General features: G+C 43.2%; 1 protein-coding gene across 2 annotated transcripts in view; it reads left to right on the top strand.

Annotated features, from left to right (window-relative positions):
- The window catches only part of PRTFDC1 (phosphoribosyl transferase domain containing 1), an 83,079-nt gene that overhangs the window by 50,940 nt on the left and 13,864 nt on the right, over positions 1–18,275 (top strand). For both annotated transcript variants that reach the window (XM_032473574.1, XM_032473575.1), the window contains exon 4: positions 13,785–13,850. In XM_032473574.1, coding sequence (XP_032329465.1) covers positions 13,785–13,850 — 66 coding nt within the window. The remainder of the gene's footprint in view (positions 1–13,784; positions 13,851–18,275) is intronic.

Here is an 18,275-nt window from a genome sequence, read left to right as displayed (position 1 = left end):
ATTTGTGGCAACTTTGTGTCAAGCAAGTCTATCAATGTCATTTTCCCTTTAGCATTTGCCCATGTTGTGTCTCTGTGTCACATTCTGGTAATTCTCATAATATTTCAAACTTTTTCCACATTATTGTACCTGTTATGGGTGATCTGTGATGAGTGCCCTTCGATGTTACTATTGTAATTGTTTGGGGGCACCATGAATTGCGCCCATATAAGATGACAAACTTAATCAATTGTTGAAATGACAACAGAGGATTTAGAATATTCCATAAAGTTAGCGGATAAGGCAGCAGCAGGGTTTGAGAGGATTGTCTCCAATTTTGAAAGAAGTTCTACCCTGGGTAAAGTGCTATCAAACAGCACCACATGCTCCAGAGAAATTGTTTTCAAAAGGAAGAGTCAATTGATGGGGCAAACTTCATTGTTGTCTTACTTTAAGAAGTTGCCACAGCCACCCCGGCATTCAGCAGCCACCACCCTGATCAGTCAGCTGCCATCAACACTGAAGCAAGACCAGCTAGAAGGTTACAACTCAGTGAAGGCTCAGATGATGGTGAACACTTTTTAGCAATAAATTAATTTTAAATTAAGGCATGTACATCGTTTTTTTAGACACGATGCTGTTGCACACTTAATAGACTGCAGTGTCGGGTAAACATAACTTTGATATTCATTGGGAAACCAAGAAATTCGTGTGACTTGCAAGAGGGTAAATCTGGTTTTTGTTATTCCATCTTGGCAAAAAAAAAAAAAAAAAAAACTAAAAACCAGAAGCCACAGAGACCACTCCAAAGTATAATGAAATTTTAAAACTATACCAATAATAAAAATCACCCCCTTAAAATTTTTTTACATTAAAAAGCAAGGTGCCATGTTAGGAAAATTTCACAAACTCCATTACGTTAAAGACATCATGAGTTTTACAGCAAATGGATTTAACATAGCCAGAGGAAGATTATATAAATGCCAAATAAATACCTCAAATTTCTAAAACCCAAGTGTCATTTTCCATGTAGCCTTGACCTTTGGCATTACCAGTCAATAAAGACAAAAGTGGCTCCGTTTATGAGTATGCCCAAAGTACAGTGAATCAGGGTTGAATGTTTCCCACCTGCCCAATCAAGAATGTATTCTTCAGTTATTTCTGAGGGTCCCCAAATGGGTCCTCACATGTGTCCACAAATCAGTTTATCATCTGCAGTCACCAAAGAGCATCTCCACCTCCTCGGCCAGCCCCCGCCCAGTCTCTGCCCGAGAAGCCTCTTCTCGCATCACTAGTGAAGGCTTGGCTAATGAGCTCTGTTGTGAGAGTACCAGTCCTCCGGGTACCAGGATCGGGCCAGGTTTCTCACAGCGGCAGGGGCCCCAGACTGTTCTGGACACACTGTGTTTCAGACCTCTCACCCCTGCAAGAATCTTAGTCTGTAATGAAATCTGTCCAGTCCTCCAACATCAGGGCTCAAATGTGGTCCCAGGATCCAGACGGGGAACAGAGGCCACATCACCCTCCAGCTTCCTCTTCTCTCTTCCCTACCATCTTTCACTCAGTCAGTCGTCTTCCCTGCCGTCCCTTACAAAACAAAGGCCCTCGTGCTCATCAGCCAATGAGAGCAAATATTCAACGGAGCAAAGGGAAAGCAGAGGGGATTTTGTGCATTAGCAGTATCTGGATGCAAAGACCAGACAGCCCAGGTGCCCTGTTTCAGAGTTGCTGGAGCTCATTAGCACCTGTCACGCGGACACAGTGACATTCAGGGCACAGAAGCGGTCGGGTCTGGAGCTCCAGCTGAATGTCTCACTGAGGAGTTGTTCTTGGATCATCCAGCAAAAGCCAAGCGCTAAAGCCACCCCCCCCCCAGAGTGACGTGGCATTCTTGTTGGCAGTCTAGAATAAGGTACCTTCCAGTAACTTCTTACACTGAAGCCTACATTCCCCGTATTTAGAAGAAGGCACGACATCTCTTAAGTCGGACACAACTGTGGTCTTCTTCTGTCTCCCATTTCTCTTCCAGGCTTCTGCCAACAAACCGGTACAGCAGAATCTCATTTCCTCTGTGTCCAGGACCTTCCTTTCCACTGTGATTATAAAAACATTTATTAGAGAATAATTAATTCCTCAGGCCCATTAATGGAGTCCAGGTCCTGTTTTGTTTTATACGGGCAGGCAGATGTGCAGCGTCTTGTGCTACTTTTAAAGGAGCAGTGCTGTTTACACAGAATTTCCCCGAGACCACCCAATTCAGTTCACACGTAGCCTTCAGCTACTTCCAAGCCCTGGCTTCCAGAGGAAAAGAAAAAAAAATTAATAACTCAGCGCCCCACCCAGTTCTGAAGACATGACTTAATACTGAAGGAATTTGCAAGCCCACACTGCCAATCAACATGCCTACATCAAATAAACCATCTTTTCTTATTCTGAAAAAGAGAAGGTGGCTCTGCAAGCATTCTGCTCTCTGACCTCACACGTGACTCAGGTCTCATTTTAAAACCTGGCGCAGTCGGAGCAAAGACCTTAAACCTAAAAAATAATAATAGTAGATGAAGTGTTTGATAGATGGCTCCCCCGAAGTCTTCCACTTTCTGTATATTTCACATAAATTGCCTTCCCCACCCCACCCCCCAGCTCTGGATTATGCCTAAAGATATTGCTAACGATTTTTTTGCATATAAAAAGTTTGCTATATTTTTCGTAGTGTTTGTATAGAGTGGTGGTTTGTTTGCTTGTTACATGAACTCAGAAGCAAGGAAGGAGGTTAGTAGTATCTGCATTTTCCAGATGAAGTAAATGAGAAATCAAGTGAGTTTGCCAAGGTGTCCCAGTGAGTAATTGGTGAAGACAATCATTCTGGCTGATCATAATCATTTCTTTTCTCTCCTACGATCACACTGAATCCGGAAACCAATACCTGTTTTAAAATTTGGTGGTTTTGAGTGACTTAAGACACACGACTACATTATAGATGTATACTAAATATATTGCTGTGTTACATTATCATTTACCAAGGTGTAAGGATACATCGATGCCTTTGGCCAGCCCTATCTGAATTTTAGCCGGTGATTTGTATGGAGAATGTGAACCGGGAAACAATATTCTAGGTTTCTTCTGTAAATACTGATACATTTTAGTCACATGCATGACTAGCAGTTACTCACACAACCAAAATAAAGTGAAGCAGAGCTTGATCGAGTGGATAAATGACTTCAGTAAAGGTTAGGATACCTGGTAGTAGGCCCAGCTCTGTCATTCCATCCTTCCATGCCCACCCCTTTTCCTTATTCATAAAATAAAAAAGGAAAATCCAATTCCATAAATACTGGTCAGGGGCGTACCATGAGCGAGACATTTTACATGTGGCATTTAATTTAAACCTCACAACAATCCAGACGGGTGGGTGTTATTGTCCCCATTTTATAAAAGAGGGGACCAGTGTCAGGGAGGTCGAGGAAGGGGCAAGCAGGCCATGTTCCCTTCTACATGCACAGCCCCGCTCGGTGTTAAGGAGCTGATAAAGATGAAAGATAGAAAGTCCCTCTCCTCACATTGCTTTCAAAAGAGCAGAAGTGAACAGATGCACAGCCTGTGAGCAGGGAGGACCCAGCACAACAGGGAAGGCTCCAGGGCTGCATGAATTGATCTGAAGGCGAGGGAAACACCTCGGAGGGAGAAATCAGTTCTCCGGCTGTCTACGGGAGTGGCCGAGGATCGGGAGATGATTTATTATGGAAGTAGACTTTACTTTCTATATCCAAGGGAGATTACGATTTTGACAAGCAGAGATACGGCAGAAAGACATTCTGGGTGGAGGGAACATCAGTGACACACGGTGATGATAAAACGCAGAGTGTGCTTCGGACTCAGCCAGCAGGCTGGCGTGGGTGGAACACAGATGGTGGAGACTCAGCGTGTCGCCTGTGGACCTGCCCCATCCCCGTCACCAGGGAGCTCCTTAGAAATGCAGGCTGTCAGGCCCCACCCCAGACAGGCAGGATCACAATCTGCACAGGTGATTCATGTGCACATGGAGCAGAAGAAGTACAGGGACAAGTCACGTGGAAAGGTAGATTGTGAGCAGACCCCAGAGAGAAGCTGTAGGACATGTTGGGTAGATGGAAGCCTTGGAGCAAGACAGAGGGTGAATCTCTGCCCTGCCTTCAAATCCAAGCTCTTTTTTAAACATTTTTTAAAGTGACAGCTTCTTTTTATTTATTTATTTGGGGGGGTAATTAGGCTTATTTATGTATTCATTTTCTTCAATGGAGGTCCTGGGGATTGAACCCAAGACCTCGTGCATGCTAAACATCCACTCTACCACTGAATTATGCCCTCCCCTTGCCCTGCCTTCATCTCCACCACTTTCTAGCTGTGGGACCTTGGCCAAAGGTACTTGGCAAAGTTACCTAAACTTTATTTAAGTTACTGTTGCCTCATAAGATTTTTTTTAATGGACTTTATTTTTTAGAGCAATTTCAGGTTCACAGTAAAATCCAGGAAAAGGTTCCTGTGTACCTACTGCCCCCACATCCCAACAGCCTACCCCTCTTCTTCCCCCATCAGAGTGCTACATGTGTTACAACTGATGAACCTACGTTGATTCATCATAATCGCCCCATGTCCATAGTTCTTATTAGGGTTCGTGCTTGGTGTTGTGCATTCTATGGGTTTGGACAAATGTATAATAGTATGTACCCATCATTATGGTATCACAGAATTTTCACAACCCTAAAAATCATCTTAAAATGTTCTCTGCCTGTTCATCTCTCCCTCCCCTGATGTTCTGGCAACTAATTATCTTTTTACTGTCTCCATAGTTTTGCCTTTTTTAGAAAGTCATGTAGTTGGAATCATACAATATGGACCCTTGTCAGGTTAGCTCCTTTCACTTAGTCATATGCATTTAAGCTTCTTTTCATGGCTTGACACCTCATTCCTTTTTAGTGCTGAATAATATTCCATTGTTGTATGTATCACAGTCTGTTTATCCATTCACTCACTGAAGGGTATCTCGGTTGCTTCCAAGTTTTGTCAGTTACAAATAAAACTGCTATAAACATCCAGGTGCAAGTTTTTTGTGGACATTAGTGTTCAGCAACATGAGTAAATGAATACCAGGAGCACAATGGCTGGACCATACCTCCTAGGACTTTGGTAGGATTCACATAGGTCATGGGTTTCACTGAGTCCCTGGAGCTTAGTAAATACTCCATAAATGGTGCCCAAAGTCAGATTCCCTTTTATATTTATAGGGCCCAGGGTAAGAGAACAAATGGAGAGTCACGTATCACACGCCTAAATATTTAAAGTTTTGAAACTTTATAGCTTTGTCCGTGGCCAGCCTCATGTTTCTAGCCAGATACCTGAGCTGGAGGCTACAGGAGCCATGCTCATCCCTGCAGCCTACAAGCCTGAGCAGAGCTGTGTTCCTGCTGGGCAGGGCAGGGCACCAGCTGGGCCCAGGACCAGCTCCTGGGTGATGACTGAGCCTGCCCGAACCCCACGTGGGGCTGGCCAGGTTAAGCTCTACAGGGAGTTGGAATAGCCAGATTCTTCATGCCTGTCTTTTCCAACTCAGATGCCTCCTAGACTTTACCTCCTGAGCAGAGAGGCAGGAGAGAACCTGGTTATCTGGGGAGTCCAGTGTCTGAAGCACCTCCTTTGGGTGATTTGGGGGGGGGTCTACCTGAATTACACCAGCCTCTCTTGGTCTAATTTCCCAAAGGAGGCCACCACCACCTTCCCCACCACAAACTTGGCCCTGCAAGTTGGGTGATGGGAGGAGTGGGGAAAGCCGAGTTCAGCACACATGTCTCTGTTGCATAATTCCTGTTAGCTCAAACTGTTACAGAATTTTCCCCAAAAACTTCCTTTTAAGACCAAAAAGGAAAAAGCAAATGTCTGTGCGTTTTGGTATTTGTGATTTGCAAGACCTCTCTTGCCTGGCTCTAAGGATGGCCCTGCCCATGGCGATGACAAAATCAGACTTTATTTTGCAGGCATGGGCAGCTTCAGAAATATTTGGAGCTGAGAAGTCACACAAGGAAGCAGAACTTTTTGGACCCAGAGTACAGTTGGGTGGGAACAAAGGCAGATCCAGTCTGATGCCAAAAAGCAGTGTGTGTGTTTTAGAGGTTTCCCTGGTGCAGGACCTGCCAGCAATTCTCTTGGCCCTTCTGTTCACTGTCCCATCCTCTGGCAATCTTAAAATGGGCTCCTGAGAGCTGGTTCAAGATTTCCTTACTGTTGAACCACAATTTCCACTTGGTTATTCTCTTTTAAGTTATCATTATAAATCTTCCCTGGGTTATTTAGGGGGAGAAAATGTGTGGAGAGAATGGTCTTTCAGGAAATAGTCGCCACTGGTTTATGGTCATCCACATTGTAAAACACAGATTTTACTGAAGTCCTTTGGGATCATTGTCAAGGGCTCAGCTTGTTTTTCCTTCTGATCCATAACTTCAAAACATAATTTAAATCAAAACAACAAGTCCATACCAGGGTTCAAAACAGAAGGATGTCTTGCTTCGTGGTTTCAGAGTCCATGTAAAGCAAAGTCACAGAATCTGTTTTTAAACTGAGTTTCCTCCAGACTTATATAGACATAGAATACAAACTTGTGGTTGCCAAGGGGGCAGGGGGTGGGAAGGGATAGACTGGGATTTCAAAATGTAGAGTAGATAAACAAGATTATACTGTATAGCACAGGGAAATATATACAGATCTTATGGTAGCTCACAGAGAAAAAAAATGTGACAGTGAATATATGTATGTTCATGTATGACTGAGAAATTGTGCTCTACACTGGAATTTGATGCAACATTGTAAAATGATTATAACTCAATTTAAAAAAAAGTTAATAAATAAATAAATAAACCAAAAAAAAAAAAATACTGAGTTTCCTCTTTCCTGGGTCTTTCTTTTATAACTAAGTTGAAGTAAAGGTCCATTTTCTTCTTTCTCTTCCCTTTTTCCTTGATCTTAAGGACCCTCTATTATTCCTACCAGCCTATAGCTTCTTCTCATAAATTGTGGTCCCTTCTTCTGACCCAAGATTGCCATATTTTTCATAAAGGAAAGAGCTTTTCTCTGTTGGGTGGGGATTACTCTTAACTAACTAGTACCCTGTTGGAGACTGGGTGGGGTAGAATACCAATCACGGTAGATTCTGTCTTCGAATAATGTCCCATCACGCTTGCGAAGTTACACGTCAGATTCAGGAAATATAGAACGTATGTGTGCTTTCAAATGAGCTGAATCATACATGCTAATGTATACATTTTTTTTTCCTGGTTAAAATGCTATTTTGGCTTTAAAATTACTCATCATGGCATGAATGATTGATATTAAGATATGTTCATAATTCATATTTCATATTTTTCATGTTCAGAATTCACATGAATTTTTGCATTTAGGTTTTAAAAAGTATTGTGAAGTGTCTTTGGGAACTGAGATAATGAAATAATAGTAAAAAAGAATAAAATATAGTTTGGGTAGAAATCACTTAGACATCACAGAGGAGATCTGTATTTTTTTCAGTTTTCCCATCTTCCAAGTTATTCAAGTCAGCTTCCTTTGTGCCCCTTTCAATTGAGCTATCTGGGTATTTTCTCATATGTGTTTGTTTGTAATTTTTAATTTTCCACTGTCTCCATTGGGCAATAAGCTCCTTCCGGCTTCTGGACAGCCGGAGAAGGAACTTAAAGCAAGAGAAACCAGGTGCCGCCTGAGAACACTTGGTGTCTAAAGTGGGTAGTGGGAAAGGTATTAAAAATATAGCGAACACATGTACTCAGATGCTTCAGTCAGGCTCAACAAACACTGGAATCCACAGTGCATCAGCCACTGGGGGTGCCATTAGGATGAAAATAAGGCTGCTTATGCTGAAGTTTTCATGCCATTGGCAATTGCTGCCTCCACAGAAAATTCCAGTTGAATGTGGTCTACTGACATGCAGCTATGCACAGAGTGTTGTCAGACACAGATCAAGTCCAGGGAACTCCAGGGGACTCCAGGAAAGCTTCCTAGATGAGATGATGCCTGAACTGGATCTTGAAGAAAGAATAAGAATTACTCCAGTGAAGAAAGATGGAGAGGTGTGACCGGAACACGCTAAGACGTGGAGGATGAAGCAGTGTGTTGCCTGCCAGGAAATCCTAGGCTCTCATGCAGCACAGTGATGTTAACTGTCAGTGATGAAATGTGTCACAAGTCATTTGCCACTAATAATATTTGTCAAAATTTGCAAATATTGACTTTTCCTGTAAATTAGCATGAACTCTTAGTCAAGGTTCTTTTGTTGACAAGGTGTATAAATCTATTTTAAATTACCTTAAGCTAAGATGGTGCATTAAAGGGAGGGATTGGGATATCTTATTATCCCCAAAGCGAAAACACAGCCAGTCCTGGATAAATTATCGGAAACCCAGACGTCCATTCTCATGTTGTACTACAGATCTTCTGCCGCAATCTTGTAACCCAATTGCAAGGTTAACTCTTTGTTCTACTGACTATAAACGGCTCCAACAAAGGACCGACAAAAGCTGGTAAGGACAAAAGTGGGTCCAAACACGATCTCCAGGTGGCTTCTGTCTATTGAGGAGAAAGATGAAAACAGCAAAGTGGAATGATGCTAATTACACCCATGAAATTTTCTGCTTTAAAGATTCAGACCCCACAGTGTGGGAAACCCCAAAGGAACACACAACTGAGCTTGTTTTTAACTTTCACGTAGCCATGGAAGGATATGAGTCTTCCTTAACCACGTGTTCATGGGTAGCTGTCAGCCTCAAAAACCCTAACCTCAGAGCACGGAGGGCACTCACCAGTCACGTACTCAGTGAACTGAATGAAGAATCATCACAAAGTCAGTGTTAGGAAATTCAGGTAGACGTGCAAGTCTCTTTGACTAAAACTAGACGATAAGAAGACAAGGCTTACTTTATGAACTGCTTCCGATTACATGCCAGGCACGTTTCTAAGTACCAAATTTATATTAACTCATTGAGTCCTCCCAATGATCCCAGGAGGTAGGAACTATTCACATAGTCTTTTTATAGACGGGGAAACTGGAGCACTGAGAGGTTAAGTAGGTTCCTCAAGGTCATACAATTAATAGAAGGCGGAGCTGGGACTGGAAGCCAGGCAGGCTGGTCCCAGAGGGGACCTGGGGACACCACTCCCTGCTCACAATTCTCTGTAGTCTCTTTTCTCACAACTCACCCACATGGGTTGTAAGAATAAGTTTCTAAACAAAAATGATCTCAGGAACAAATGGATATTTAAATGAACAGAAACCAAAAAGAAGGTAAGTCTATTTCAAAGGAAGAAAATATTGACCTGATAGTTTTCAAACTTTTTTGCTACCTACCACCTTACTTTGAACCCAGTTACTGTAACAGAAATTAGTGGAGCTGCTCTGGTTGAACCCAGGGGCAGGCACAAAAGCCACCAGCTTGCCCTGCCCCGTGACCTCTGCTTTTACCCCAGGCAGCTTCAAGGACTCGGGGACCCAGTTAAGAGTCAGGTCCTGCATCAGCTGCTGGTTGAAAAGAAAACTGGGGACGCTGGAACTGAGTCACCTGTCCTTGTTAGCTGACTTGGTATCAAATGTTTTAGAGGGTTAAAAAAAAATTTTTTTTTCAACAGTTTACAACATTTTAATTAGCAGCTCTCTGGTTTGATTATTCAAACATCTGATAATGAACTGTTTTGGTTTGGGGTTTGCCTCTCTCTCCATTTGATATAGTATCAAATATATAGTATCAGTGACCCCACTGAGCACAGAAGAATAGCTGAAAGGAAGAGTTAGGCTGAAAAGGGGAGAGAAAAGGCATGTGTGAGGCTGAGAATGTGGAGGAAGTCTTTGCATAGATAGATTTTGAAGCAAGTGGCTCTGACTTTGGAAATGAATGGCTTAGAGAGTGGTTCTCTTGTTTATTTGCTTTCTTTACTTTTCCCCTTCCAGTTCCTCCAAAGGACAGGAATTCAGGCTGTATATTCTTCCTTGGTTCTGTTTTTGTTGGTAAACATTATTTAACAGTCCAAATACTCTTGTGTGAGCAGTCACCACACCTCCTGGGCTGTTTGGGTGTGATCTTTTTTGTACCCGGAGATCAGATCACCTAAACTAGTAATTTCCAAAATATTTCTTCCCCAGGATGCCTGGACCACATGTCAGAGATTTCCTTTGCTACTTAAGTAAATCCACACAACCGCTACCAACATTTCTACCAAGATGTGGACTTCTCCTAGCCATTTCAGCGTATGTATTTTATTTCGTTAGTACAACCAGGATCCAATTCTTCTCCATGTTACACTCAAAGACATACTATTACTTCTACCTTCTAGGAATATTGTGGGGGAGGGAGGCAGTTAACATAAGAATAACGTCAAGCCAAGCACTTCTAGAATTGAACTGGATTCCTTCACTTACTTAGAGCCTCTTTGGGCAAGTAAGTTATTCAAACTCTTACTGCCTCTGGTTCCTCATTTGTAAATTGGGGATTAAATAGTATCTATTTTGAGCTCTACTCAACCTTAGCAAAACAGATAAATTCATTCATATACAGACTTTTCTAACACAGAAAAAAGACAAAGAACCACCCAACTCATTATGTGAGGCTTGTAGAACTTGCTTTAAAAATTCCCAAAGGTAGCAAAAGAATGGAAAACTATAGGTCAGTCTTACTTATGAAGATCAGATGAACAATTCCAAATAAAATGTCATCAAATCAAACTCAATGACTTTAAAAAAAAAAAAAAAAAGGCATAGCAACCTAGAAATGTAAGGATGTTTTTGAACCACTAGAAAAATGTCATGGTTAAACACAGCAAATTGGATGCATTCAGTTAACTCCGTTCTTTCCTGAAACCCCAGTGAAAGACAGTAAAGAAATAAACAAGGTGTGTGTATATATACCCACAAGGACAAGAGGAGAGGGAGAAGACCTCAGTCAGCAAGAGATGTCAGGGGTTTTTTAGCAGGTAAAGCTGACTAAGGAAGGGCATTGACACACGAAAGTAGAGCAAATTAAAATCTAAATGTCTGTACAAGGAAATTTCAATGAGAAGAAGAATTGTCTGCCATGGGTTTTCCGAAAGGCCCGCAAGTCAGTCACCAGGTTCTCAGAAGGTAGAGTGAGGGAGGGACAGGCTCGATGCAGCATGGTGATGGGAAGCACATGAATGGAGAAGCTGGACCTCTAGGTTCCCTTCTCCATCCCAGCAAAAGACAAAAGATGTGTTTTCTGGAGCCATTAAAGCAGGTGAGTGCCTGACTCCAGTGTACCAGGGAGGACTGAGCCGTGATCATTTCCCAGGAGGGAGGGAAGGAAAGAAGGAGGGAGGGATGGAAGGAAGAGTGGGAAGAAAGGGGAGAAATTAATCATAGCCAGCACCTACTGAGTATGTAGCATGTGCCAGCCTCTGTTCTAAATGTTCTACTTCTATCAGTTCATTTGATCTTCAGAACCACCCACCAGATAGGAGAATAAGTGTCCAAAAGTAGCCAAGACAATTTTTTAGAAGAACAAAACAGCAAGACTTTTTCTACCACATACTAAAACATACTAAAAAGCTACAATAATTTAACAGTATGGCTTGGATGCTAAAATAGACATTTTAGGTTAGTGAAACAGAAGTATGTAGAAATTGACCTTCATGTATGAGAATGAAGGATATGATAAAAAAAATGACATTTCAAACCAGTAAGGGAAAAAGTAAACAACTCTATTGATGGTATTAAGACAATTGACTATATACACACTTGGAAGATACAAGTTCCAGATGAATTAAGGACAAATCTAATATTTAAAATATGTTATAAGCTTGGACTAAGTAAGATCTTCTGAAATAAGACTTGCCTGAAAACACACTATATGTGTGACTTAGAGCATAGATTTCAGCTTTCTGATATATTGTGTTTTGTTTTTAATCAATAGAATGGAGAAGATAATCATAGAATTACTGTGAAATTTACTCCAATCTGGCAGAGTATAAATCTCATTTGTTACATTAAACTTTGTGGTTTAGGAGTTGCATCCAATCCTGCATTCCCCCGTCCTCTGGAGGCACTGAAATTTTATTTTTTCCTGCTGCCGTTACCGTATCTGAGTCTAATATGCAGAAATTCTCCCTGTATTAACTCCTCTATCTCAGCACCTGTAGAAGTGATGAGAGAATTTTCTCCTTTGGGATTTTTGACAAGTTCTGAACCTACTGACATGCCTGCTTGTGAACCTATGATTATACACGCCTGTACAAAACCAGCAAACAATCAGTGAATTCCGGATAGTCTTTGATTTTCTCCTTTTGAGATCAGTTCCCATAAGTAGGAAATTATTGGTCTTATTTAACTTATGGGCCCCTTTCAAGCATTGTCCCCACTCCTTTTGCAACAGGGAATGAATGCTTTCAGAGTGGAAGCAGAAACATTTTAAGGTCATTTTTGTTGTTGTTGTCCTCCTGAGCATTAAGGAAAAAACATTGGTTCAAACTGTTACATTGATTGTGTGGTTGTTTTTTTCTCCCCTTCCCAGGTGAGTGATGCTATGACAAAGTAACTCTAGGTCTGGATAAAGACTCTCAGTGGTGACAGAATCCTGTACAAACCAACCCCAAGAAAATTCCTTTAAGGGAATGAATTGGCTTAAGGAGCTGGAAAGTTCGAGGCTGGATATAGCTTCATTCAGGGAAGGCCCGGCCCCACCTGATCCATATGGAATGAACTCCTCCCAGAAAGCGGCAGGGCCTTCCTGCCAGAATTAGCATTGAACTGGCCAAAGCCACAGCTGTCCGCAGCAGTAACCGAGGATGTTTCCTGGTTCAGCACATTGTGCATCTGGTCCCTCTACTGGGGTCTTCTCCCTTAGGTTACTCTTTGGTGGAAGGGGCTGCAACATCACAGCAGTCTTGCTTGGTCATGAAGCCAACTGCTTGTAGGATACCTGCTTCCATTCCTTTAATGCATCTCTGCAGTGAGGCCAGAAAACAAGTTGCCTGCTCTGTTTCTCGTCTGCCCCCATGTTATTCCATTGTGATAATGTGGAACAATCCGTATTTTGTTCATTTCGTGTGTGTGTGTGGTTTAGTTGGGACAGGATGATGTCCCTTACATAAACATTGTGAAAAGGAACATGCATGGCCTCTAGTAGGATTTGAATGAAGTCTTCAAATCGTGATTCTAGGTCTCATGGTCCTGGAACTACCGAAACTCCATCCAAGTCTGAAGGGCTAAGTGTAATAGTGCTTGAGCCGTATGTGTGTGGCCTGGCAGAACTGCCCTCGACACCGGATGAGAGATTGGACCAGCGCTGATAGGGAGTCGAGGAGAACTCTAACCTCTCTGGAAACCAGTCTAATTGGTCCCCACTGCAGGGCTGGAACTGGGGCTCATTGGCACCACTGACCAATGCTCGGCCCACCGTCGGGCACCCGTAGCCCCCCCCACCCCCACCCCAGGGAAGTCCAGGAGCATGACTGTTTTCTCCAGTTCCATCTGCCTCAAAAGAGGTCTGGGCACCTTCCATGGTTTTTTTGTTCCAATATTAGCTTTGCTCACCCTCTCTCCACTCCTCCCACCCCCTCTCCATGCAGGCTGTCCTGCCAGCCATGAGGATGCTTTGTCTCAAGCACAGGGGCAGGGGAGTGGCTCTTGGTAACCATAGGCAACCATGAATCTGTACCAGCTATTTGCGCTATATTTGTAAGGCACAGCCCAGCCGCTGGCTGGGTAGACGGAGAAACATGCTTTAAAGGTTTTCTTGTACAGTAAAATATTGTCTCTAATTTTTCAGAATGACCAGTCCATGGGTGAGATGCAGATAATTGGAGGCAATGATCTTTCAACACTGGCTGGAAAGGTTTGTTAATGTAACTGTGCCATCCGTGCTCAGGCATTGATGCTGTGGGGAAATCAGTGACCTTCATTTCAGGTCGGCACTGCAGTCCGTCTCGGACACTCTCCCGGGTTTGCTAATTCATGCAAATGGATGTGTGAATCCTTTTAATGATTTCTCTTTTTATAAAACACTCCTTCTGTCATGTTTCCAAGACATGATGTGAACCAAATCTTTCCTCTCCAAGCTTTCTTCCAATCTTGTTTCAGACAACCTGGTATTACAAAACCCCTTAGCTTTCCTCTCCTCTCTCTTTTTTTTCTACTCACCCTTTCACGTACCTCCTGAAAGGGAAGCTTTATCCTTAATTTGCCTACTTTTTCCTCTCATCAGTGCCTCGGCGCCTAAGCACATCAATCAGTCATTTAAACAGGTTTGGTGAAATGTTTACAACTTAGGCCAGGAATAAAAAAGGATTGCTGGAGATTTTTTTCATTTTCAGCACTCTGCCTTTTTTCCCCCTCTTTAAAAAGAATGGAGCCCATGAAATTATGAGGCCAACACCTCCCATGTTAACTCGGAGTTCCAAGCCTGCCAGTGCTGAATAATGAAGTGGAAAACTGTTTGGATTCCGACATAAATCCATGCCTTGGAAGGAAGAGCTGTTTCATCAAGCAGATGGTCTTTGTGGAAATGTGACCTGAAATGCAAGTTTTGCTGTGAATGAAAGCAGCATGGAATTTGTTTTTGTTCAGCTCTGCTGACGTATCACGTATTGATTATCCACGAACAACTCCAGCTTTCTAAGTAAAACGGCTCAATCTATTACCCAAGCTTAATCTCTCATATTTGCGGTTGTTATTGTTATGCAATTCCCCCACGGGGACAACGAAGAGGAGCCACGTGTAATAAAAATATGTGTAATAACATCGGGAACCCCACAGAGCCACAAGGACTGACTACAAAACCGCGTACTTCCCTGTCCTCTCCTCCGAAGACAGCACAGTAGCATCCAAGCATTAAACTGCTATCTAGTAAGAAACTACGTCCCACAGAAATTGGAATTAACTTGTCAATGTTAATGTATGTATTACATCCGTGCAGAAAGTAACATCCTAGAAAGATAAAATGCTCACAGCAATTTCCAGAAATTCCTAACTTTTTAACAACCTTGGAGTGGTCTTTAAATGAGTCATTTTAGTACTTTGTTGTACAACGTTGCCTCATAAGTTGATTCCACAAGAGAAATATCATCCCTTGTGCATTTACCATGGAATCTGTCAAAGTGGCAACTCTTAAGGAATCCCAAAGGAATGCCAAGAAAAAAATTTGCACAGAAAAGGTGTGATCTTTCTCCTGTGCCTTCTAAAATCGTCTTCTCTTTTGTTTTAAAGTGGTGTTCCCTCTTAAGCGAGCACTGGAAACTCCATTCCCTTGAGAAAGAGGGGAGGTTGAGCAAAGGGTGGTTTCTTACAGGGGTGGATGAGCAGAAGGGGTGACAAGGTTGTGCTTCAGTCTCCCCTCCTACAATTGCTGCAAGGACCACATCCCCCCCCATCATGAGAAAGTAGAAGTCAGGAGAGACGGAAAGCCAGCCAGCAGTTAGTCCCAGCCGGAGTCAGCTTCAGTTTTTTGCTAGCACGACAAAATGATTCTTCCAGCATGGCAGGTGCTATAACGTGGTACCTTTCCACTCCCCATGGGTGCACAGGTGCGTTTCCATATACATCCAAACATGTGCCAAGTAGAACCCCTTGGGCCTCTTGGGTAAATATTTCTTAAGATGAATCAGTGTTGATTAGCCAGGTTCTAAACTGTCACGACAGCTTAAGATTCTGCAGCTCAGGGCGCCTGGGCTCCCATCAGAAGGGGGTGCTTAATGCCCCAGTGTAGACCACACTCTGTGCTTTCAAATACGTCTGGAATCTGCCCTCATCTCTCCATCTCTATGGTGACCATGCAAGTCTAGAGCTTGCTACTCAAAGTGTGGTCTAGGGCAGGTGTCAGATAAACCTTCCAGGGAAGGGCCAGACAGGAAATATTTTTAGGTTTTGTGGCCCACACACAGATACTTAACTATGCCATCATAGGATGAAAGCAGCCAGCTGCCATAGATGAAATGGAAACACATGGACATGACTGTGTTTCAATAAAACTTTATTTACAAAAACAGGCAGCGGGCCCAATTTGGCCAGTGGGCTGCAGTTCGCTGACCTTTGGTCTGGGAATCAGCAAAGTCAGCACCACCTGGAGGCTTATTAGAAATGCAGTATCTCGGGTCCCACCCCAGATCTGCTGAATTAAGTCTACACTTTAACAAGGTCCCTGGATGATTCACATGCACATTAAAGTTTGAGAAGACTGGTCTTCTAGGGTGAGACCACCACTCTCCGTCTTCTGGGTGCTGTGATAGCCTAACTCCTTTGCCTGAACTCCCACCTTCACTCAACTCCTGCCACCCTCCAAACCACTCTCCAAGAAGCCGTCAAAGGGATCTGCTTAAAATACAAACTGGATCACGTCACTTGCCTGCTGAAACCTTTCAGCGGCTTGTCACTTAAGGTTGTCAGACTTAGTAAAAAAGACAAAACGGAAAACAGGAGGCCAAGTTAAATTTGAATTTCAAAGGAACAATGAATACATTTTTTTTTAGTATAAGCATGTCCCATGCAATATTTGGAGCACACTTAAGCTATAAAGTTGTTCTTTATCTGAAATTCAAACGTATCTGGATGTCTGTATTTTACCTGCCAAGCCAGCGCTCTGAGACGCCAGTCCAGCCTCCTCGTGACAGCCTGAAAGACCCAAGAGACCCAGTCCTGCCTCCCTCCCAACTTCACTGCACACCATTCGTTACCCCCACCTCCCAGTGCTGTAACTACCCCAGCTAAGCTCCTTCCTGCCAAGACCTTGGGCAGGCCGTGGCCTCTACCTGGAATCTACTTTCCTCCCATCCTTCAGATTTCAGCCTAGTCTCCCATGTCAGGGAGGCCTTCCTGACTCTGTCTGCAAGGAGCACATCTCCCCTGCACACTACCCCCACCCCATTCTCCATTCATCTGCCAGCATCCTGTTTCCACTGAAGCCCTTTCCACAATTTCCTGGGTTTACTCTGTGGACTGTTTTTTATTCTCCTGTTTCCCCTACCAGCATGTCCGTGTGATGTGTGCACGGTGCCTCATCTATGACAGGTCGGAATAGGTATTTGGTGGCCGAGTGGGCAGGCTCTTCTTTCTCTTAGATGGAGATCAGAAAGATATCTTCGTTAATTTGGGGAATGGGAGGACATGTCAGAAGAAGGATGAACAGAAGCCCACCAGGTCACGTTAAAGGACAGTCAACCCACTGGTTTGGGTGGGGATCGGATGAGTGGTGTAGAGTAGGGGACATTCTCTCTGTAGAAGCAGAAGGGCTTCAGTGTCACAAGAGATTCAAGGGGAGACTGACTCGGTGGATGCCACACACCTGAGAGTGGAGAAGCGGAAAAAACTTCACTTATCTTCTGGAATTTTCTTTCCCCTAAACAGATAAATGCATTCATATGCCCTGCTGTGCTCGCCTCTTCTTCAGCCTTTCAGAAAGAAAATCTATCCATTAAGAATTCAAGAGATCTTTCAAAACAAATTTCAGAGGCCCTCTGGAGTCTTCCCTTCATGCAGAATGTACACCAGCTGGGAAAAAACTTAAAAAGAAAAGGCACCCCACAATTAGGGGGCCCTATTTTTAGTGGTGGTAGGAGGCAGTCTGAAACTTCCATAAACATCTGCACTGGATGGAGCATGCACTGGGTAAATATCTACACTGGAAGGGTTGTTATGGGTCATCGAACTTCTCCCTTCTCATAGAGGAATCACACGATTTCTCAATCAACCAATGTCCATTGAAGTTGCCTTTATCATTAAATTCTCACTCGGCCGTGAACTTGTATACTTCTGCTCAGCACCCTGAGAACTTTAGGGATCTTTCCACTCAAGACTTTTTCCTTGAGCTTAAGGAAATCCAAAGAAGGAAGGATGCCTTGGGACTGTAATTGCCTTAGAGAAGAGAGGGTGAGGTTTTACTTGGGACCAGTAGGTCTGGGAACAGCACAGAAGAGGGAGGAAGAACAGCGGAATTGGGGACACAGCAGAGCAGGGGACAGGAGTGCCCAGTGTCCCAAATTCGGCAACAGAAAAACACAGATGTGCAAGCTAAGTGCAAGATTTCTTTCTTTCTTTCTTCCTTTCTTCCTTTTTTCTTTTCTCTTCTTTTCTTTCCTTCCTCCCTCCCTCCCTTCCTTCTTTTTTTTTAAAGCAAAAAGAAGAAAGCTCACAAGAAAGGCTGGCTGAGTCATGGTTCTAAATAGGTCACGACTGTTGAATAAAAGGAGCGCTCAGTGATTCAGTGCAATGGCCCCCTCAGCTCACAGTGTTAAACACGGTCGGTGTGTTTAAGCTGTCTGCACAGCGC

The sequence above is a fragment of the Camelus ferus genome, chromosome 35 (assembly GCF_009834535.1).
Source record: "Camelus ferus isolate YT-003-E chromosome 35, BCGSAC_Cfer_1.0, whole genome shotgun sequence".
NCBI lineage: Eukaryota > Metazoa > Chordata > Mammalia > Artiodactyla > Camelidae > Camelus > Camelus ferus.
This window is presented reverse-complemented; position numbering and strand designations above follow the sequence as displayed.